The following is a 22,558-nucleotide window of genomic DNA, read 5'->3' on the forward strand; positions in this document are numbered from 1 at the left end:
CCAGAGAGACACAACTCACCTCCGGGCTGCGAAGAGGCTAATTTGGCAGGAGCATCCCTGCTGCACTGCAATGAATTAGTAACTTGTTAGGATTTTTTACGTGACATGGGTTGAATTGCCAGTTCCTTAGAAATACGGGCCTAACCGTGTTTGAGCCACTGATTGACAGTTTTCTGATTCAATAATTTAATTCCTGTGCCTGGAGATTTTCCTTCGATTCTGACTTCACCCTGTTCCAGTCTGGGTGCAGTTAGTCTAGCAGCAGGCTCCAGGGCAGCTGCCGGTGTCTCCAGGGCAAGTGTTTCTCTCTCTGCCTGGAACGATGATTTTTGCTCTGCTTTGCATTTTCCAGTACTGACTTTACTCCTGACTGGCGCTGACCCTCTGAGAAAGCTCAGGGACCATTCTCAGTTCTTGCAAAGACTGGGACAACATGTTCACATGTGCTAAAAGGACAATGCAGTGCTGTGAACTCCAGCTTTCTTGGGCTCCACCTAGAGTGAACTGGCCAGGCTCTGGGTGACAGTGTGACGTGCAGGATSGAAGCAACCAAAGGATTGATCATCCCTCCCTGCTGCTGGCAYTTTGCTGAGCTATGGTGGAAGCCAGTTGCCACATGCACTTGGTATCATCAATAGGGAAAGGCAGAGGTACCTCCAAAGGTGCTTTTAGGAAGACTGACCAGCATCTTTCTGTCTGTGGTAGGTGGGATGTTGGTCTCCTASGGGAGACAGGAGCTGGGGGCCTGACTGTCAGGGCTATTTTGCATTTCACCCTCACAGAGCAGGGAAATGCCCCAGGACAAGCTGGGGGAGAGTACACTTTTTTGGGGGGATGTGTGCCTTGCTTTGTCCCCCTGCAAGGACCCATGGCTGGAAACGCAGCCGCRCAGATGGGCAGGTGTAACGTTCTCCTGGTCCAGCCCTCGGGCGCCTGGCTACGCGTGCTGGGACCAGCCTACGCTCTTGTCCATGCTTGGCATGGCGCGCACGAAGCACTTAAGGCCRTAAGTGGGTCGTTGCTATTTGCCTGGGAGTGTGCTTGGACACAMCGCTGACGTTCAGCCACCTTGGCTGACCCACCTTGAACAAACTCGGTCCCTGGAGCAGAACCGGATCAACCAGCAAAGGCTGCCGACAGCTCCCAGGGCCCTTCTGTGGCTGTGCTCAGCCCTGCCTGGTTTTCAACAGCCTCTCTGCTCGCAGAGGTGGCCAGAGATCACACATGTCCCTCTCTGTGCCTTAATGTCAAATGAAGAGTTTAGCCTTAACWAAAGTAACTTTTAAAGCAGCACGGGAGGATGTGCTGATTTACAGGGTCTCGGCCTTACGCCGGCTACAGCTGCAGCCTGCACCAAGTCAGCAGAACGAGACAGAGGCGCGTTAGCGCCTTACGCAGCGGTTCAGAGCTCGCGCCCGCTGCCCCCACACCAGCCACSGTCCTTTCCATTTTCACTTTCTTTTCTAACCGTTTTTTCCTTCTGTSGTAGTTTGCAGATGAGAAGCCTCAGTCTTCCCCTCTCCCTCCACCTCCTCCCCGCCCATGTGACCGAGCGCTCCCAGCACCCAGGGAGACTTCTCAGTCCCCAGGAAACCTTGATTCACTTTCTGCCCAGCTCCGCGGTAGGAGGAAGCATCTCTTCGCCTGCAGCTGTTCCGACCATGGGCAGAAGCGCAGGGCAGTACGTCTTGCTAACCTTCGCCTGTGGTGAGTGACATCCTCCATCATTTCTACCAGTAAATAAGACAGGTTTTGCATGGTTTTGTTTCTTTGCGCTCCGCAAAGCGTAGCACCTAGCCGACTGCAAGCTTGAGAAACAGTTTTGTTGTTGGCAGCAAGGGTGCTTTTAATAAAGGCCCACCAGTAAGAAGCGAGAAGCAAATATAAACATTATATTTCTTATATTTAAAGATAGGAACGTGAACGTGAATATAAATATATTTAATTGTAGCTGCTCGTAGATTTGGTCTGATGTTCTTCATCAGACCAACTGAAAGCCTCAAGTGAGACAAGCAGGAGAAAAACTAAAGAAAAACTGCTCGAGTCAATCATTTTGTTTGCACCATGAGATGATCGGGAAAGCCAGAACAAGGCTAGGGGCTTGGGAAGGCTGGGGCAAACCAGGGCTTAGCTCAAAGGCAACTTACATCAAAGTCACCGTCAGATCCTTAACATGGCTCCGGGCAAATCTGTGCAGCTTGGTGAAGGATGTGTCCCAGCATGTTAAGTYGCCCCTCAACACCTGTAGCAGTACCGAATCTATGAGGAGAGGAAGAACAGAGAGTTATTTAGTCTGTATAACGGCTAAAGGTTTGAGCTCGCCGGTGGCACGCTACATTTCTGCGCAGCGTTTTAGCCATTAGCACRCAGGGATCACGCAGGCAGCAGCCCCCGTCCGCCTCCAGCTCTACTGCGGCAGCGCAGGGAGCGGGCAAGTGGCACAGGGACTTGGTAACAAGCAGCTCCAGCAGTATCTGCTCTGCTTTGCCATACCCTGCTCATATCTAACGTGCTCTAACACAGCCCCGAAATGTATACGCAAAAGGAGAGCAAAATTAGGCTGAGGGAAAAAAAAAACATTAATAACGTAATGGTCAGCAAGGATGCATTTGCCTAGAAAGAACTTGTTTCCCAGCTTTTTATCTATCCTTAATGGTCCCCTTAGTAGTTGTGATGTCTTGTTAAAGCTACAAAGTCAAGTCTCTCTGTGCAGGTGGGGAATTAAAAATACTGAGCGTTTAAGGGCTAAGAGCCTGATGGATTGGAGGCTTAGAAAACTCCTCRGACGGGACAGGTCAAAAATCTCGTTGAGCCAAAGCAGCTGGAGTTGGTGAAGATCTTTCCACTGGTTGTAGGAACTGGGGCGGGTTTTTATGAAACTATTACAGAAAGGCCTCAGAAAAATAAACATGGGTATTTCCCCTGTGCAGCATAAAGGAGAACAAATCCGCCAGGCTGTTGAGCTATGTGAGTGTAGAGATAGATGTGAAAGCAGGGGGAAAAAAAAATCCCCAGTAGTTCTTTCACCGCACAGCTCCACCACTGCAAAGGATGAAGGACGGCAGGCGGAGAAACTCCACAGGCAAATGGGGGCCCTGAGCRTTACGCTTCCCACGGCAGCGCTGGGACCCGAGCAGTCGCTTGCCCCTTTGCTGGCAGGGACTCTCACTCCTGAAATCTGCCCCACCACCATAGCGTGAAAATGGGGGCTCCAGACCCCGATGAGGGAAGGTGAGTTTCTGAGCGCTGTCCGAGCGCTTTTCTGAGCGTTTCAAGCGTTACGTGCACGGAGGCTTGCTGGCAGAAACGCGGCCCTTGGCAGTTGYAGCATACAAATCTGAAGCCGAGGTGAACCAGGGCAATTGCAGCTCCTTTTCCCAGGAAGATCCACTGCAGGGAGCGCAAGTCCCTAGAGCAAAATGCTGCTCGTATGAAGTCTTGGGCTGGTCTCACAGAAGAAAAGAGACGGTAAGCAGCAGGACGAGGCAGAGGCTGTAACGCTGTGCTGCTCTGCGGAGCCGCGCAGAGGGCTGCGGCGGGTGAGCCGCGCACATAGTCCCTCTGCCAGGCTCTGCGAAGCTGAAGGGAGACGTGACGCGGCCTCCCGGGACTCAGACGGAGGGTGGTGAGGCACTCCGGGGCCCAGCCTGCCCCTCGCACAGCAGAGGCACCAAACTACCTCTGACAGCCACCAGAAGATGAGCCAAGAGCACGGGGCGCAGCTGGGCAATCCTCACCCCTATCTGCGGGTGGTTTTCTGGGACAACGCTCAYGTGGCCAAACACCTTCTGATAAAAGAACCCAAACCAACCGGGTTAGCAGCGCGCCAGTGCCTGGCAGAGCTGCCCCCAGACCCCAAACCCCCAGGGAAAGCCAGGGGAGGCCGGAGGAGAGGTCTTGCAGGCTACCCGGCAAGCACAAACCACMAGGCACCCCAAAGGAGTTCCTGGCTTTACCCCTCAGAGCCCCTGTCCTGCTGAAAGTTTTTCTAATGAAAAGTAGTTAGGGTGAAAATTGGCCTTCTGGGCAAAAACGAGGTTTCATTTAAAAGCTGTGGGCAGTATCCAAACATCAGTGAAATCACATTTCTCTCAATGTAAGATTTTATAAATGTTGTCAGGACAGTAATCAAAAAGCAATTGGTTAACTAAAAACTGAGAAGCAGTGACTACAGACTTGCGTATRTTTAAATAGGGATTGCTTCACTATTTTGAGGGGGAGGGGAAGAGTGAATTTTTCAGCCACTTCTTTTTTGCTTTTATCAGATTGATACACTTAGATGCAACGACCTGTAGCTTGTATATAACAACCACTCTGGTTTTCCATTGATCCTGTTGACAAAAGCGTACAGAGAAGGAGATAACTTACCAACTTTTCAGCTTTGCCAGCARGTGTAGTAAAACCTAGGCTAAACCTGAAAAAAAAATGAACTCAGGTATAGTACTAATTATGACATTTTTAGGTTCCTTCTGATAAAATTCATAATCAAATGGCTCTCTCATGTCGTTTTATGACTTTTGCATTGTATTGAGTTATACTTTTGTGATAGTAGCTGCACTTTCAGTCAAATATATTCCTTTCAGAACAGAGATAAAACCTAGGCAAATTTGGGAATGTGGAGTATACATCTCCCTTTCTACACTTCTCTGTCACAGCAGTCTTTGAGGGATAACTGGTGTGTGTTCAGTTCCATACATCTCTTCTCGCTCCTTTGTTTTTTATCTTGAATTTGATTCAAAACCAAACAGATTTTATTGTTCTGATTTAGTATATATGCATCCTAAAATGGAGACATCCTGTGAACTCAGCTCTTGTTGCAGATTTTGGTTCACGCCAAACAAAAATAAATAAATAAAAAGAAAATAAGCTTGTGAGATTCCAGTGCCATCCATTCTGAGTGTGCCCTGATTCACCCTAAAATCTGAATCTCAGCAACCTGCCTGCCATAAAACTTTGCTACTGATTCATGAAAACCTTCCTTGAGAGAACCAATTAGAATAAACTTTGCAGCCGCTATGTTGAACAGCCACACACACTGCGAAGCCATACTGCTAGGAACATAAATTGTCATGGGCTTTTCGGTCCCTTCTGGCTCCAAACCAGAGAATTCCTTTCTGTTCTCCAGCTAATCTAGGCAGTAAAACATTTAACTACAGCTTAAGCTTCGTGCACATCAAGGAACACAGAGATGTTAGTGATTTATGATTTCTTTTACCCTGACTTTGTTTTTACAATGTCTTGTTACATACTTACAGTCAAAGATATGTGAAAGTTGTGACCTTTGTCTATTTTACAATGTAGTTTTTCACTTTTTTTTTTCACTTGATTATTTTCATTTAGGAGCCAGATGTTTTCTTTTGCCCTCAGTTCTGCAAGGGACACATTTTTGTAAATGTTACAAGATGGAAATGCTATTTCTAGACGGGTCCAAAAAGCTATTGAATGTTGTACCCTGAAACTTGTTTCTCCTTRTTGAAAGAGTGTCACTAAAGGGCCTGGTCTTTCCTCATTTGCAGCACCCCTTTGGGTATCTCCTGAAGGGAAGAACTTGAGGGTTCAAGCTGGTGTGGTTACAACATCCCCATAGATAAAATCTGGAATCTCCCAGTCTCCCAGACTGTTCTGAGTCATTGCAAGACTGTTCCATTGCCTCACTTCCTTCATATACTAAAAGTATTTCCTTCCCCCATGCTTTATTGGTAAGTAACCTACCACCTTCATCTGTTACACCCAGGTTTGCATTGCTTCTTCATTAGACCTTGCTAATTTGCCTATAGCAGATCTCGCCATGCTGCTGTCTGCTAGGGAACTCCTGTGCTGTGTCAGGAGTGTGCAAGATCTGCTCACACCTCCTGCAGGCTCTGCTCGCTCGCTGCTGCTTCAGCAGCAAAACCAATGTGCTGGGAACCAGGAGCCAACAAGCGTCAACAGGAGCCTGCACACTCGGAGGTGTGAAGATTAAGGAAGTGGTGAAAAGTTAAGGACTGCCCCACAGYTTGTCTGCTTGCACTGTTGTGTTATGACTGGAGCCAAAAGAAAAATAAAATCTTATCACCCATCTGATAACAAAATCAGYGTGGTTATGTTTTGGGTATTAACAGCAATTTTAAACAGTGAAGGTTATTAGACTACTGATCCAATTTATTTCTTTGCAGCATTTTCCTCTTGCTGGGCTGAAGTGACACAGGGGGTCAAGATGTCTCCACAAACCACATCCTYCCACTATACAGCTACTTCTGCTCAGCCACCTTCCCTCTATCATTCTTCATCCCACAGAGGCACCACATTTCATTTTAACAGCACAAGCTCTCTTATAACRACACCCATAAGCCATAGAACAACTGTGCAAACAACAGGCCAGTCTCTGGTTACAGCACCAACCCCTCACACAACAGCCCAGGCAGCAGCAACCACCACACAAGCGACCAGCCACACAGCTCTAACAGTATTAACCACAACAGCAGCAGAGACCACAGTGGCAACTGGTCACTCTACAACCAGTGCAAGAGAAACAGGTACACCTGCAGTGAAGAACACAACCATACACTTTACATCCCCAACCAGCCAAACCACAAGAACTGTGAGTGTAGCAACTACAAGAGCAGCTACAAACACAACTGGAAAGCCTACACTGCCAAAGAACCAAACGACAACCACTGCCATAACTACTACAGCCACCACCAAGACTACGGTAAAGCCCACCACAAGGTCAGCTAATGAAACAACAACAACTAAAACTCCAACAACCACAGCCATGACCAACATAACTGTTCATCCAGGAAATCAAACAACCATCCCATCTACTACAACGATGGTGAGACCCACTCTCTCACCCCAGCCTTCTCCCACCCCCACTGGCACATACACTGTTCGCAACGGAAGCATGACCTGCATCAAAGCAGCAATGGGTTTGCAACTGATGGCTCAAAATACCAAGAAGGTGAGATCAAAACACTACAAGGCTTAGCCTTGCAATAACTGTTTTCTCATTAGCCTGAATTTCTCCTACTCCTTTTAAAGTAATTCCTAGAAGTTAGCTTGTACCACAAAAGTGAGTTTGCTACCAGTCTCAGGCCTTTTCTACACCATAGAATCTCAGCTGCTGTAGTTTGGCTTGTATACCGATGACAGTGGGACATATGGATGCTCTTTTATTTCAGCAGTGTAGCTGAAGTACCTCTTGAGCCATCCCCATTAYAAATCCAAATGTTCTTGCCTGGAGTTTGAATATTTCTTAAATAGGTTGAGTATCTAATGCTGATGAAAGCAATTCGTATTCCTCACACTGTCCAGAGCCAGGCAGGGAGCATGATTCCCAACCTCACCAGACCACAGGGAGACTTTTATTGTACAATTAAYGTGCATGTGTGTTCAAACTAGAGGAGTGACCTGTGGATTCAGAGCCTCAAAGGTCTCCTTTCAGTCTAGAATRTGGGTTGGCAGATGCTAGAGACAAACTGCAGCCTATAATGAGGAGACCAGGATAGCATGAGGAGCAGCAAATCACACCAAGACTGCAATGCCACAACAGCCAAAGTTAATCTACCGACTGCCTGCTTCTGTTCTGATCTTTCCTCTGCCTCCAGGCACACATTCCCACTGCTCCCTCTTTTTAAACTATCACTGGTGCTCATCTGACCCTGCTCTGGTATCATTTCTGTTCATTAAATGAGCAGAGCTCATTTCTTCATGTCTTTTCTGCCAGCTTAATACACTGAAACAGCTCGGTGCTGTTTCAGACAAGCACTGGTGCCAGTTTAAGAGAGAGGAATGACCCCAGCAGTCAGCAATTAGGCAGTGGCAGAGCCACCAGCCATCGGCCTGTTCTTTCAGCCACACAGAGTCTGTCTTAAAAAAAGTGACTAATGTCTGTTCCTTATTGGGCTTTCCTCTCTCCTCTTCTAAGCAGCCCTGCAATGTCTTTTTCTCTCCACAGAAGCAGATGGAGTACATGAATATCAATCCCAACATGACACAAACATCTGGAAGCTGTGGGATGCTGCAGTCTGCTCTGAACATAACTTTCAATGGAGGGTTTATAAACTTTGTCTTTGTAAAGGTAATTGGTGCATTTAGTCAGAAGGAGCGTTTAGGTTTGGGGAGCTGGAATTCAGGCTGCTTCTGATCCATTCCCAGTGATTGCAGTGATAYGCTGTCTGCTACAGGAAAAGACAATTCAGCTATCTATGATAGTTTTCTACTCTGATATGAGGTATTATTATTCCTACCCTTTCCAAGGAACTAGAATCATAGCACCATGGAGTAATTTGGGTTGGGAGAGACCTTTGGAGGTCATCTGATCCAAACCCCACTCAGAGCAGGATTAACTTCAAAGTTAAATCAAGTCTTGTCTGGTGAACATTAAATTTTGATAGGTTCTTATGTTTAACCAAGGGTAAGTAAGGTGCCTTGAGATCCTTTGACAGAAAGTGGTAAGGAAGAGCAGAATTACAGCTATCAATCAAGCTAAACAAAGTCTATAAATAGTCCCCCTCCAAAAATCTGGATCTCTTTTTTATACAGGTAAAAATGGAGTTGGAGGGGAGGCTAGGTCTGCCATTTGAATTGGAGCGGGATAGAGAGAGCGAGTTTGGCAGTTTGGAGAACCTGCTCAGGAACACGGTGTGTGCGCCGGCAATTCTGACTCATGCTCTCAAGTTGCTGTTATGAAAATGTGTCTCAGGGACTACCCAAAGAACGTGAAGTTAGTCATTTGCTCCCCATAGAAAAAGATTTTTCTTTTTGATGTTGTGTCTGTTGATACCACGTTCCCTGCTGGGACTGCAGTGCATGTGGACTAGGTTTTGACATAAGCCAGGGTGGGTATTGCTGATATTATAACCACAAGAGAAAGTTGCAGAGAGTGCAACTACACCCTGTCTCCCTCAGACATTTACAGTATTCACACATTTGGGAAGCAGCGTGCAGTACCATTCATCTAGCAGCTAACAAGGGCTGGGTGGTTGATGCCAGTTGGGCTAAAGACAGAAGTTAGTATTGTACATAAAGTCATTAAGGGGCAACGGGATAAGGGGTGGGAGCAACATGACAGTGCTTAGATCCCATCAAGCCCTGTGAGGTGTAGCACGAATTAAAGCCATATCCTAAGCCTCTGAGGAGGGCTGATCTATGTCTTTCTGTTAATCAAGCCAAAATGACAATCTTACAGCCTGGTGTCAAGTTCTTCTAGAAGAGGAAACCTCTGTATTTCCTCCACTGATCATGGCAAGGGCATGGCAAACTGGAACCCAATTAAGGAAAATTCCAGTAGTTACCATTCATCATTCATAGTTCAGTTAGGGAGCATCAGGTCCACAGATGGCATAATTTGACATACTTTCCATAGAAAGTCCTAGAGGTAACAGTAAATTATACCTAACCTGAATGTTTGGTCATTAATGTTAAGCAGATAATAGATTTCAATATCTTGTTTGCAGTTTATGGCAGAAAGATTTCTAAAAGCTACAGAGAAAAGAAGGGTAAAAAATCAAGAAGCTGTTTTAAAACAAAAGATTGGTTCAGACTGTGAGTGTTTGCTTTAAATGTATGCTTTTCACAAGAGTAGCATTTTCTGTACAAGGATACTTAAAAAAGGTCTGGTGATTCAAGTACCCATAAAAGCACCAGCTCTAAGCAGTGCTGAAGAGAGCGACGGGAATCTTTAGGAGGTGTTTGATCTCTCTTGCCCTGAAAAAGGTGGCTATTGGCACAGCATTAGACAATCCACCCTTCACTTAAAGATAAGCTTCATGAGAATATCAGGACTCGGCTCAAGGCTTCTTTGAAATATGAGTTAATAAGAAATCTGTTTGCTGCTGTTTCTGATGTGTTCAGCCCTCACAGCCTCTCTAACTTCTACACCGTTGGCTTTGAACCAAGGGTACTTCATTAACTGCAGTGTTGACACTTCTAATTTTCATCAGGGAAAGATGAGCTGGATCAGGCCCCAGGCTTGCGGTGCCACAGGCAGGTACCGGGGGTGGGTGCCTGGTTCAGCGAGCTCATTTCCAAGTGCCTTTTGCAAAGAACTTGAAAAGAGGAAGTTTTGTAACCAACTCACAGTATGTGAAGTAGGAACAGGTGTTTTCCCCAAATGAAGTGATTAACTGTGACCGAACTGCCAAAGACTGGTAGTTTTTGACCTATTTGACTTAAGGATAGTGCTCAGAGCTTATTTTCTGGTGTATTTCTTTTTTTTAAACTTCTTTCCTCTCTTTGAGTTGGTATTTCACAACTTTTCTATCAACTTGATCCATTCTACCAGCTTTAAAAATCTCCTGCATGATATTAAAAATGGGTACACAGGAGACATTCATGTCAGCTGTCATTTGTCCACTAACTGCAGCCACCAATCCCTGTGTGCTCATAGCTGGGATTAAAATTAATAGTAGGGCTGCTACATAAAGGCTCACATTATAACACCAACGTTACAGCCTGGAAAAGCTGTTAAGGTTGGCTCTCCCTTTGGGACAGTCCTGGGAGGACAGCAATCAGATTGCACCAGGGTTTTACAGCACATGCAGGCAAGACACTGGAGATTTTGCTCTGAGTTGTTATACCAGGTGTTTTCCAAGTCAGCAGTCTGTAGGCATACGAAACAAAGCCAGCCAGCACTGATGGTGTCAGCAGTGTGGAACTAAGCTATTTCTCTGCTATACAGAAACACCGATGTTGCTGATTCCTCATTTGCAGTGATTCCTGTTGGTAGGCAAAATGGAAAATGAGTGGTATCAGCATGGAGAGATGAACTCTCAGCTTGCTGATGACTTCTCCCTGTTCAAAATGATGATAAATACGGAAGAGGTTAGATCACTGCTGCTTGTTGCAGTTGGTGACTTGCAGATGTTGCTCACATGAAGAGTGTGTAGGCATAAAGTCCTAAGTACTTTTAAAGACATCAGCTGAGGTACTGCAAGCAGTCAGACCACAGGTCAGCATTGATAAATTCAGTGCAAGATTACTAATGAGAGCACTATAGGGACTTTCACAACAGACAGGTCAATAAAAATAAAATAGCCTTATCACATACCAGTTAATTGGTGCAAKGTATAATATTTTGCTTAACTCCCTCCTACTTTAGATTACTGCAAGTATCACAGAAATGTCTAGCTTGAACAGGGTACTGTGTGTGCAAAGCACATCTATGTGGTCCAGTTAAACAAAACTGAGCAGAACTGGTGATGTACATGATATGGCTGCATTACACCAGCTGTAAGATGTTAGATGGAATGATGTACATCTGTTAGATGGAACGATTTAAAAGTGGGGGGGGGGGAAGCAATACATTCAAAAGAGTTGGTTGTTGGTTCTCAAAGGTGATGCTTTAAAAAGCATTTCTTCTGAGAACCTCTTTGTGACCATTTTGCTGTGGTGAACTGTCTTTTCTTTTCACAAATACAAGGATGAAGTAGGAATAAAGATAAATCTTCTTTTGCAGAGAGCGCGACTATACTATGTCAGTACAATTGAGACCAGTTTACAGTTGTCTTCTGAAGGTCAGTGATTTTATGTTTTATCTTTATAGTGTTAATTTCATATCAACTTATTCTTACTATGGGATTTCTTTTTCTTGCTTTCAGACTATTTCACTCTGATAGGCTTTCATATCTTTAAAACATGGAATTTTGCAAATTATGTATTTTATCAAGCTTTCAACATGCCATTCACCCAGCTTTCAAAGGAGCATATGTGTCCACGGCCCAGGATACAAGATCTTTTCAYGCTTCAGCTATCTTGCACCGCTAGAAAAAAAACTTGAGCCAAATTTTTTCATAAAGTTCCATGACACTGAAATATGTTTAAAACCTGTTTAATATGTAAAGCAACAAGGGCCAGAGATGTCAAATTCCTATGACAGAGATCGTACCTCTGTTTCTACTAGAATTAGTAGTGCTGGAGACCTGAGATAAGTGTCTGTTCTTGTGAGAAACCTAACCCACTCTTGCAGACTCAAATTGTTAAAACATGATTTGAAAAGTACCTTTCCTTTTTTCTGCTTTTTAAGAACCAACCTTCAGGCTCTGATGACTTGCYCGTCAGTAATTAAAACAATTATTTCTACACGAGAGAAATGTAACTGATACGTTATGGGGAAAATCGTCCATTCTTTAGTTACATCTATTACTGCTACTCTGCCAAAGCTCTCGGGAATCCTCTGCTTTATCGCAGAAAGATTTTTGTTTCAACAGAGTTAGTCTGGATTCTTGTTTGTTATTATCTCTGTTTTTATGGCCTCCAGGTATGCTCTACTACACAGCCATACACGAGCAGCTGTTTACAACTAARCTGGGGAATTCCTTTAAATGCGTCAGCAAGCAAGTCTTCGGCTTGCAGAAGAACTTCCAGCTACTCATTGTTAATATGCAGCTGCAGGCCTTTGATATCGTTGGTAACCAGTTTGGGAAAGGTAAGTGGAAAGGATACCTCCTCCACCCTTCTGAGATCTAATGTCAGCACTCTGGTAGCCTAAGGCATCTCCATCTGTTTGATTATCAAGATGTACACGTGGTGATCTTATTACACTTAAGAAATGATGATGCACCATCACAACTTCCTAACTATCAAAAACTATCACCTGCCTGCTGCTGTATTCTCATCCTTTCCCAGGCTTTTTTAACATGGTGCTAACACGTATGAAACATGGAGAAGTATCTTTCCCCCTCCTGCCTTAAACACCTTCTTTTTCACATTCTCATTACTGCCACCATTTTATTCCTCCCCATCAGTTTTCTCCCAGAGCAAGTGAAGGTGTGTTCCCCACCACTGCATTGGTTTCCTCTGACATATAATACGTACACCTCAGTTTAAGGTCTCTGTTCTCAGTATTGTCAGATCTTAACTATTTTTATAAGTTCTTTATACCCACAATATCAGATAGCTGCAGCAGCAAAACTGCCAGCTAATAAGGAATACTTATGAATACGGGATGATACTTGTAGAGCAGCTGGGTCTAGGCAGGATAAAATGTACTCCTGAGGAGCGTTTATGTATTTTATCAAAACTCCCTAGTTTCAGAAATAAATTCAGTGCTCACCCCTGCAATTTGTCTTCCCTTTAGTACAGAGCCACAAAGACAGTCATGTAGCTTAGTACTACTTCTTCCTTACACCTAACCCTGGGTTTCCTTCCACAGAAGACTGAGGCATTGTCATCTCTGTCTCTCATCCAGCTATGCAACTGGGAACAGGCCAGAACGTAGGGTTACGGACTACTGGGTGCACTGGGAAATTCCTGTGTCCCACATTATCAGTCCTCCCACAGTCTACTGCCTTATTTCTTAAGAGGTGCTCAAAAGATCCTACTCAAAGCACAGAGGTGAACTAGACAGTCCCCTGAGGTCTCAGTCTTCTTTTATTAGTTCAACATTTTGACTACTTTTCTCATTCTAAAAAGAGTGTAATGGGAAACTACATCTCGAGCTTTTAAATCTATTCATAGAATTTTTTTTTAAAAAAAAAAATCTTAAAGTTCTTAAAATCCACACTGAGAATCCAATCTATGACCTTATTCTCGCAAAGATTTTTTTCATATGATAAAATTGAGCTGGTACTGCTCATAGGATCTCACTTGGCCCCATGTTCCCATTTGAATTTGTACAATAAATGAGTTCAGATCTGACTTTTGTTATGGCTTTACCTCTAGCAGAGATAGAGCTTAGGAAGACTGTCTCTCTCTCTTCAAGGCCAGGCTTGTGTCTGCATATACAAAATTAAATTAGTTTTGCTCTTAACCAAAGGACTGAGAAAGCAGCTACCACTTCTGCAAGAATTTCCCCAAAGGCCATGAAACAGTTATGAAAGTGTTAATACACATCTGTTGCATATGCAGATTTTGAAAGACAAAACCCCCAGTGAAGGAATGGCTCTGTAAAATAAGCACATCACTGGCCTCATCCCCTCAGGTTTCTTGAGAKGGAGTTTCACTTCTGTTGCTCTAGATTTACTTATCTTTAAAAGGGAAGAAAAAGAAAAAAAACAATGACCATTGGTTTCAAGTTCCTTACAGTCTTGTGTAGACTTCAGCAGAATTACACCAATAAAGAATGGCCTATTTGAGTCCGGAAAGCTACAAAAGAGTCTTCTGAATTATATTTCATTATATGAGAACCAAGTCCTGGAGTTCATAGCCTAAGGTTGCACTAAAGCAAAATTCACAGTTCAAGGACCTCTAGCTTTCACAATATTCAAATGCAAATACTTTTCAGCTCACTTCTTTCTTTAACAACAACTAACTTTTACCAAACTAAGCCTTTAAAAGGCAGCATCTAGCAGAATGTATTTTTGTCAGTGCATCACAATAAGCCAGGCCCACCAGCTGGATCAAAAGAGAAGAGGATCTGATTTGGGGGAGAGCAGTGTGGAAGCTCTGGAGTTATGATACGAYGTCATGGACACCAGATGTTCCCTAGATCAGCCACTGTGACTGCTGTAAAGATCTGTGGAAAGCCCAATCAAAGCTACAGTCTGTCCCAGCATAGTCACCAGAATTAGACTTAATAACAAAGACTTTCATCTTAGAGAGCTGTCAAAATCTGCCTTGGAATACGCACAGGGAATGGAAGAGGTGAGGGAGATTTGGATCTCTCTTATACCATGGATATAAACTGCATTCACTGCTGAGTTAGGATATGCTTTGGGGTTCAGTTGATGAAACTACCCTACTCAGAGGACAGTTTGCTACTCAAATGCCACTCAAAACATCATGTTAGAGGTCTTTCTTTCCCTGGAGCCAAAGGAAAGACCATTCCTATAAATCAGGTCAAGGAGGTAGGTCTGAACCAGTTCTGGGATAATGTACTAGTGACCAGTCAGAAACCTTGCCCTCACTCCCAAGCTACACTGGATGCATTGTGAATTTAAGACTGATCCTGCCAGTGCTACCTGGATAAATATTCCATTTATATCAGTGATCGAAATGGTGCACTCCCTGCATAGGCAAGGTACCTATATAATCCAATCTGGAAGATCATTTCTGAATTTGTGAGTTTACATTTAGTCAGAAGATGATTTGAAAATTGGTTTGGGTAGTGACTGGCTGAGGAAGCCAGGATTAGCCCCCTTCTATAGTTAAGAGAAATTATGTATCTTTGGATTGTTCTTAGAACATCTTTTTTTTTGAAACCTTGCTGAGGTTATCATGCATACAATAAAATTACATGAGTACTATTAAATCAACCCACTGGACTGAGTCCAAGGCTTCTATCTTCCTTACCTCTTAATGTTCCAGATCAGCAACAATTATSCACGTATATATTGAATTAAACAAGGAGAGGAATTGGAAATGTTTTTTCYTAGGAAATATTGATTAACTGTGAACCTTGCCGGGCTAATAATGTGCTAGGCTATGGGCTTCCTTCTCTGGCCTGATCCTTTTTACTAGGCAGAAGCAATTAGATGCCACATAGCAGCAAATTTTGTCCAGGCAGGATGTGTCTTGTTAATTTTTAGACTTTTACTTTGTAGTRTGATGCTCCACATCTGCTATGAGCAAGAAAGCCTCCTACTGTGCAAGTACAAATGCTGATGGTAAAACAGTTACTGTGGACATGAACGAGTAGAGTAATTTTCTAGTGAAGCATGTGGCTATTTCCAAAGAGGCAAGTATTGTTTTCTTGAGATAGGATTCATCACAGATTCAACATACTAAGCACAGTCTAGGAAAAAAAAGGGCTTTGAGAACTTCTGGTTTGTATTTGCTAGCTTGTCTAGAATATGGATGAATCGTGTGGAAGAACAGTATTTTGCTATAACACATTCTCTGATCTCATTTTTTTTGCAGAGGAAGAATGTTTTCTTGATAGAAACAGCAAAGCAGTTCCCATTGCAGTAGGCTTGAGTATCTTGGGATTATTTGTCATTGTGCTCGTCACATTTGTGATTTCCAGGAGAAAGCCGCATAGAGGATATGAACGCATCTGAGTTGCCTTTGAACTTCCAAATGTGTGTAGCAAGTAGAGAAGTCGCAAGAATTTTTGTGACTACTTAGCAATCTCATTGCCTTGAAGCCAGATGGGATGATACCATGTGTTTAAAGCTAATGCATATTTCTGGAAGTGATTTCTTTAAGGTGAGAAGGAGAGGACATGCACCATCTACTTTAGGCTACTTAACTTCTAATTTAGATGTAGTTCAGAGGACCAAAGTTAGGGACCTAAATTTTTCATATTACCAATAAAGAAGGCAATTCAGACTACCTAATTTAGATGCCTAAATATAGCTTAAAGCAGATAGCATGCCTATCCCCCATAAAATCCATCAGTTTTCTTAAAGATGTTCTCAGACTTACTAAAACAGATGAGTTCAATAATATGTCTTTCAAGTGAATAAATTGGAGGTTTACAGCTATAGACAACCCTGTTAAATCAGAGCTCAGTGGCAACCTTGTGGGAGCAGTGTGTACACTAAAGTCTCAGGACAAATATGAGTATGATTTCCATTCATAAGAAAGTTATTGCCAATCCTGTAAATACAAAGGTTAAGTTTAATAAGTTATTGTTATTTCCTGCTAAGGCCATTGGAGGGACACAATGGTGATATGCGACTCTCACCCCAGAGGCAATATTTTTAAAAAAATTTCTAGTTTCCATTGACTATGTATCCAAATGGGATATGATGACCCAACTGAGGTCATATGGGGTCTGTGCCAAAGTTACTACCCATCATTATTTGTCTCAGCCCTGCTGCAAAGATGTCAGAACTTCTTACCAATAATTCTTAATCTGCAGCCTCTTAAACTGCGCATGAGAGCAATCTGACATTGGTAAGAGTTCATCTTGAAGCATCATGCTATAAACTGCATAAATCAGGAGCTGACTGATAGGCAGCTCAGATGTTTGTGCAGCAGAGCCAGGCAGGCATTTGGAGGCAATAACTCCCTCTGCCATAGCAAGCCCAGCCATCCTCACTTGTCAATCAGAGCACAGCATTCTTTTGCCACGTTTGCTGCAGAATGAGGAAAAAGGTAATGTGAGGATCTGAATGCACTGCAACACATGGGCTGGTGTTATGCATGCTAGTGGGATAGATGGAGACTGGAGTGAATTTGCTTGATTAATTCAAGGAGCTTAATATTTAGTGGTCTTGGAAGAGCTCATTCACTTCCTGTTCAGGCTCATTTCAATCATTATTTTGTAAAAGGCTTCAGCAGTGTTAACTTTACTGAACTTTATCCAGTTTATTTTCATTCTTCTTCCTTTCCCCCCAATAATGGGCAAGTAGCCCACTGACTATGGTTAATTGCCTCACTCTAGTTCTCAGGGTGATTTTCCTGTTAAGGTTCATCTCACATGAAAACCACATGGTTACCGAGAGATCTGAATGTTGGAAACAAGTTTCTATCTGCAAGAACAGCAGTTCAGAAAAAGCTTTGGGAGTTTCGAGCCTGCTGCTTGTGTCCTTCTAATGAAGCTGTTAGTGTGAAGTAAATTCTCAATTTCTCTCTGTCGGATGAAGAAGAGAAGCTCTGGGTGGTTTTTAAGTTACGCGTTTGTAAAAAGAAGGGGGACAGCTTTAATGCTATTCATCTCTTTTTTAGAAAGAAGATTCTTGTGTTCTATTAAAGCATTCACCTTTTTGAAACAATRTAATAGATAATGTGTACAGTAGAAAAAATATGGAAGAGCTTCCATTCAAAAATGAGCCTATGCATGCAATTATGTAAAAAATGTRTACATAACATTAGTTACTGTCTGAAACTGCTACATGTGGACATATTAATAGCAAACATTTTGTACTGACTAAAAGACTCAGCAYAGCACACGATCTGAGCCTAACCATTTCTGACTAGGGATGAATAGACATCTCTATTTCACAACTAAGTCTTCTTCACATGTTCATTGCATTATTAAGTTGCATGAGCTGTACAGTTTGCTACTTTTATTGAATACAAGTATAGCATTTTCCTGTTATGCTCCCTCCTGAAAAAACTCTTTAGTATTCAGTCTTTTAGTATTTGATATCAAGCTGAGGAGAGAAAGCTGTTCTTAATGACTGATAATTCTGTGTTTAGTTGCATGACCCCACTGGCATTTTTATAGGTGATGTATAGGTTAATGTATTTTTTCACTTTTTTCTCACTAGGGTGAATCTAACTTGGTACTGAACAATGTTTGAATTCAGGCTTATCTGATTTATTCTTATACKTTTTGTTGCTATTACTTGTTTCCATTTTTGAAACTGTATATAACTCTTTCTACACAAATAATACTCTGGATTTGCACCAAATGGCACAGGTGAAGTGCACGTGGCATAAACTGTTGAGACAACTGCAAGCTCCCATGCAGTGATACCAACGTGAAGCAAAATGAATTTACTGGACTTTATGTATGACAACAGCAAGGATCCGTTGGAAAATTCCTTGCTGCATCGGGAGATCCTGGCCCTTTTGTGCAACTATTCTCTCATCTGCAGCAAGAGCCTGCCTGCCTCCACCTCCTTACCTGAGCACAAAATGCACAAATAGCCTGCAGCAGGAAGGCATGTTAGCCTGCACAGCACAGCAGGAAGCATTGCCTCTGAATTCAATGGTGAGTCAGAATAAGGCAGCCCAGTTGCGCCTTGAGTTGTTGGATGCAGCTTTTTAARTAGATGCCTATTTTCTGGTAGAATTTAGCTAGATGTTTGGTTGGCACCATATACCCTAGAGCGCTGAGGGAYGAGCACAGTCTGCTGTGGGAGAGCATGAGGTTGCAGCTGGTCCCACAGTGACTGGCAATGTTGGTCTTGGCAACCCCAGCTCACTTTATACTCATATACTGATGAGTATAATGATGTCATACTTATCCTTTTAGCCAAATAGCCAAGTTTATAAAGAAAAAAAAATCTTTCTTTCAGTCTGTTGTTGCTCTCTGATGGAAAAAAAAATCCAAATTAAAAGCCCCCTGTAAAATTCTGTGTGGAAGAGGAAGGGAGATTTAGATGATCTCCTTGAGTTCGTAAGTTTGTTTCATATCTTTACTTCTAGCTTGCTGTAATATATGGTCAAGAAAAAAGACTTTGTTATGAGCAGTAAGAAATGCTCTTTATTTTTCTATTATTAGTGTTTCTATAACAAAGAATGTATTTAGTCATTAAAGTATGCATTGCTCTTGAGTGCTCTCTYACCTATTGTTTCAAACACAAATACAATGTAATAAACAGGCAAGGTCTCATGGGGTTTGGACACAAATGAAGAAGCAAGATATGCTTAAATTCTAAGCATAACCGACAATGATTTCTCCCATGGCCTTAGGCAAGTCATCTGACATTTATATTTTTGTTTCATCTACATTTTTAAAAAAATGTGTATTAAAAATATCATTTGGGGGTTTACTGCTGATCTCCCCACAACTTTCTGAGTATCTGAATTCACTATTTTTTTTAATATGACTAAATCTTTTTTTACTTCCTACTGGTCCAGTAAATACAGAACATAACTCACAGCATATGTAATGAATGTTTGTTACTTCATGTTTAAACAGCTTTCACAGATGATAATTTCAGGAATTACTATGAAAGTCTTTAGAGGAGAACATATCCTTGCAGTGTGCATTTATGAAAACTACAGGAAAAAATGCCTTATAAAATACCATATAAACTCTAAAATTCCAAAGCTTCAATAYTGATCAACAGGAATTCCCCAAAATAGGTGAATTTCCTCTTTATCACATCAAAAGCACATCACATCAGCCAATTTAACTGTGGTAGAGAAACTTCCCTCAGTGATAAAATATCGGAATTGTGCTTCTCTCACTAGCACCATTTTAGTATCAGTGCATTTCTACATGATAAATAATTTCATGACCACAAGAGGCAAAGTCCCTTGGTGCAGGCAGAAGTTGAATCACTATCACTTGTCCCTTTGATCTTTGGAAGACTCTGAGGCTAAAGATGTTTCACAGATGCCTTGATTTATCATTCTGTAGGAAAACAGGCTGCCAGGAGAACAGGATGGGTTTGTTCTGTTCAATTGCACTTACTTGGTCTGTAACAATACCAGATTTGGTGCCAGGTTGGCCCAAGTGATACACTCCTATGTAGTGGCTGAAGTTCCTGGCATATTTGTGTTAGTTTTAGAAGCTGGACTGGTGCATAGATGCTTGGAGGTGCACTTCAGCTGATGAACTAGGATTTAGATGGGACCTTCTACATGTTCAGTGCCACTGTGCTGGGTCTGAAGTGGCTCCTTGAAGGCTATTGGATGTCCCAAAACTCTCTTTCTTGACCAGGATTAATGGTGGATGAAGCAATAGTCAAACACGTTCCTTTTCAAGGCAAAACAATCCATCTGTAAGTCACAATATGGACTGCCCTATAAGCCCAAAGATTTTGTATTTACTGAGGAAATGTTTTTACATCAGAGTGCCTAGGGGAAAAGAAAAGGTAGGAATTGTTATGCTTTTTTCTTTTTGTTTTTAAAAAAGAAACAATTTAAAGAAAATAATGAGCATATGATGTCTAGGGAGTTAACACTCACTGGTAAACTGACAGAGACTCAGAGAATATATGAATGTGCAAGGTACAACCTGAGCTCACCTCTGCACCACTGATAAGAAAGACCTAAAATGCACTTAAATGTGCACTGTTCCTGCCCAGGACAACCTGGGAAGGACAGTGTGCATATATAGCAAGAGGTCTAGGGAGACCTATGTGTTTCGTATAGGGAACACGTGTATTTAGACAGAGGTATGCATGGATTAATACCTAGTCATATTATGAAAACTAAGTCCATGTATATAGCAAGAGAAATACTTCAGCTTAAATATTTATAAGTGAAGGGAGCTAATGAACTTTTAGCAGATCCTTTCCTTTCTTACAAACATGTTCATGGCTGTGGTATGCAGAAGTATGCATGTCTGAAGTTTATGAGCCACAGCAATGCTCAYACTTTTACCATCAGGGCTTTCCCAGCTAGCCACGAAATGTCAAATAACCTACATTTCCCCTCTTCTGCAAGCACTACAGCCTGCATTTCTAGATCCCAAAGTGTTTTAACAAACTATAGTTTTATCTCCTCAGTTTCTTACTTAACTCTTCATTCAAAATTTTAAAAATGAGTAAGTCACATTTCCCACATGCAGTAACAAAATAAATGGTTGTTAGGAAAAAAGGAAAGCTTTCCATCTGAGAGTCAGAAAATCAGTCAGATTAGAGACATAGATGCTGGTTTTGAACCTCAGCTTTGCTAGGGCTTTCCAATAGCCCAGAAGTTGCTAAAGAATACTATTCATTAGTCCAGCCAATGTTTTAATGTTCAACCTTTTAATGTTCATTTTGATATGGAATGAAAATTTTGTCATCTCTCCAAGAAAATGAATTCAAATTCCAAATAAATTATGTTGTTCATAACCTGCTCATGGAAAAAAAAAAAAGAGAAAACTGCTTGAATTATTAATCTAAACAGCTTCCAAAATATACCAAACTTCTATAACAAAATTTAAAATTTTGCCAGTCTTACCTATACAGTACAAAACTAGGTTCTGAAACAGTGCCTCCATCCATGTACATGAAATATTAAGCATATTACTTGCATCAGTGAATTATCATTTTCTGCAAGTCAGTTTTATTACATTGCACTTTCAACATCTGCAAGTACAGTGTAGTGATCTCACTTGACCTTGCAAACTCTAAAAGCCACGCTGGCAGGATGCCTTCAGCAAAAACAGATCAGCAACATAAACATGTTTGCTGTTTCCATTAGTTTTACTGTTGAGTGTGTAAACTCCTCCTCACACCTCTGACTTATGTTTTGTAATACCTAAGTTTAACTCTTTCTAACGCTGAACAAGAAGCTCCGTAGCAGCCTGCCATCTTGCGTTTGGAAAGAAACTGAACATGCTGAAAATGTTTTTAAATCTCCATTTCAAGAGACAAAAGGAGTACCTATGCTATTAGTGMCATATTGAAAAAGAAAGAAGTGCATGAACTATGGAAAAAATAGGGCTTCGCGTGATGGTTCTGAAAATGGCATCTCTAGCGTGAGTGCTGGATCCGTGTTTTGCAGGCGGATCTGGCACCTCTTCAACCTGCTAAAGTCACTTGGTTCCTGCTGTGAGCGCTCACTGTGGCTATTACCTGCCTGCTAGCTCAAAAACAAACAAATAAACAAAAAAAAATAGCACAGTCAAAAGTTGGCTATGTACCAAGAAGGCTGTTTATAAAACAAACTGTCTACTTCAGAGTACGTAGAGCATGTAGGACATGTTACTGCCAGCTCGAGGGCAGCCGAGCACTGAGGTGAACTCGGTGGCCCAGGTGATTCGCACTTCTCCTGCGGTGTTAGGAGGTCCAGCTAAACATATTTCCTCACCGCTCCCAACATCACATTTGCTGTCTCCATTTCTAACGTATTTCCTAACCGCTCCCAACACCGCACTTGCTGTCTCCATCTCTATTTTACAACCCCCASGTGTCATTGCTGAGAAAACACAGCCCCGTGCTTTCACGTGAGAGGCGGGGCTTCACTTCACATTTATCCGAATTTAATTTGGTCTGTCGCTTTGTGGCCCGGCCGCTCAGTGGCCTCAAACCCGCCCCTGCGCCCCCAGCCATCATGGCCGCCCCCCCCCCTTCACGGCCAACGG

The 22,558-nt window shown here is 42.5% G+C and overlaps 1 protein-coding gene across 2 annotated transcripts; it reads left to right on the forward strand.

The window, feature by feature from the left end:
- Window positions 1-1,661: 1,661 nt before the first annotated feature.
- LAMP3 (lysosome associated membrane protein 3) lies at window positions 1,662-15,917 on the forward strand. 2 transcript variants are annotated; one of them, XM_085307130.1, is made up of 6 exons: window positions 1,662-1,707; window positions 6,156-6,940; window positions 7,937-8,059; window positions 11,438-11,495; window positions 12,239-12,406; window positions 15,778-15,917. In XM_085307130.1, exons 1-6 carry the CDS (start codon window positions 1,662-1,664, stop codon window positions 15,915-15,917), a joined length of 1,320 nt encoding a protein of 439 aa, XP_085163256.1. The 2 variants fall into 2 exon arrangements, with proteins under 2 accessions (XP_085163256.1, XP_085163257.1); XM_085307131.1 differs by having other exon boundaries at window positions 7,940-8,059.
- Window positions 15,918-22,558: the final 6,641 nt, after the last annotated feature.

Source organism: Rhea americana, unplaced genomic scaffold (assembly GCF_003343005.1).
Source record: "Rhea americana isolate MKP2758 unplaced genomic scaffold, rheAme1 scaffold_253, whole genome shotgun sequence".
Classification (NCBI taxonomy): Eukaryota; Metazoa; Chordata; class Aves; order Rheiformes; family Rheidae; genus Rhea; species Rhea americana.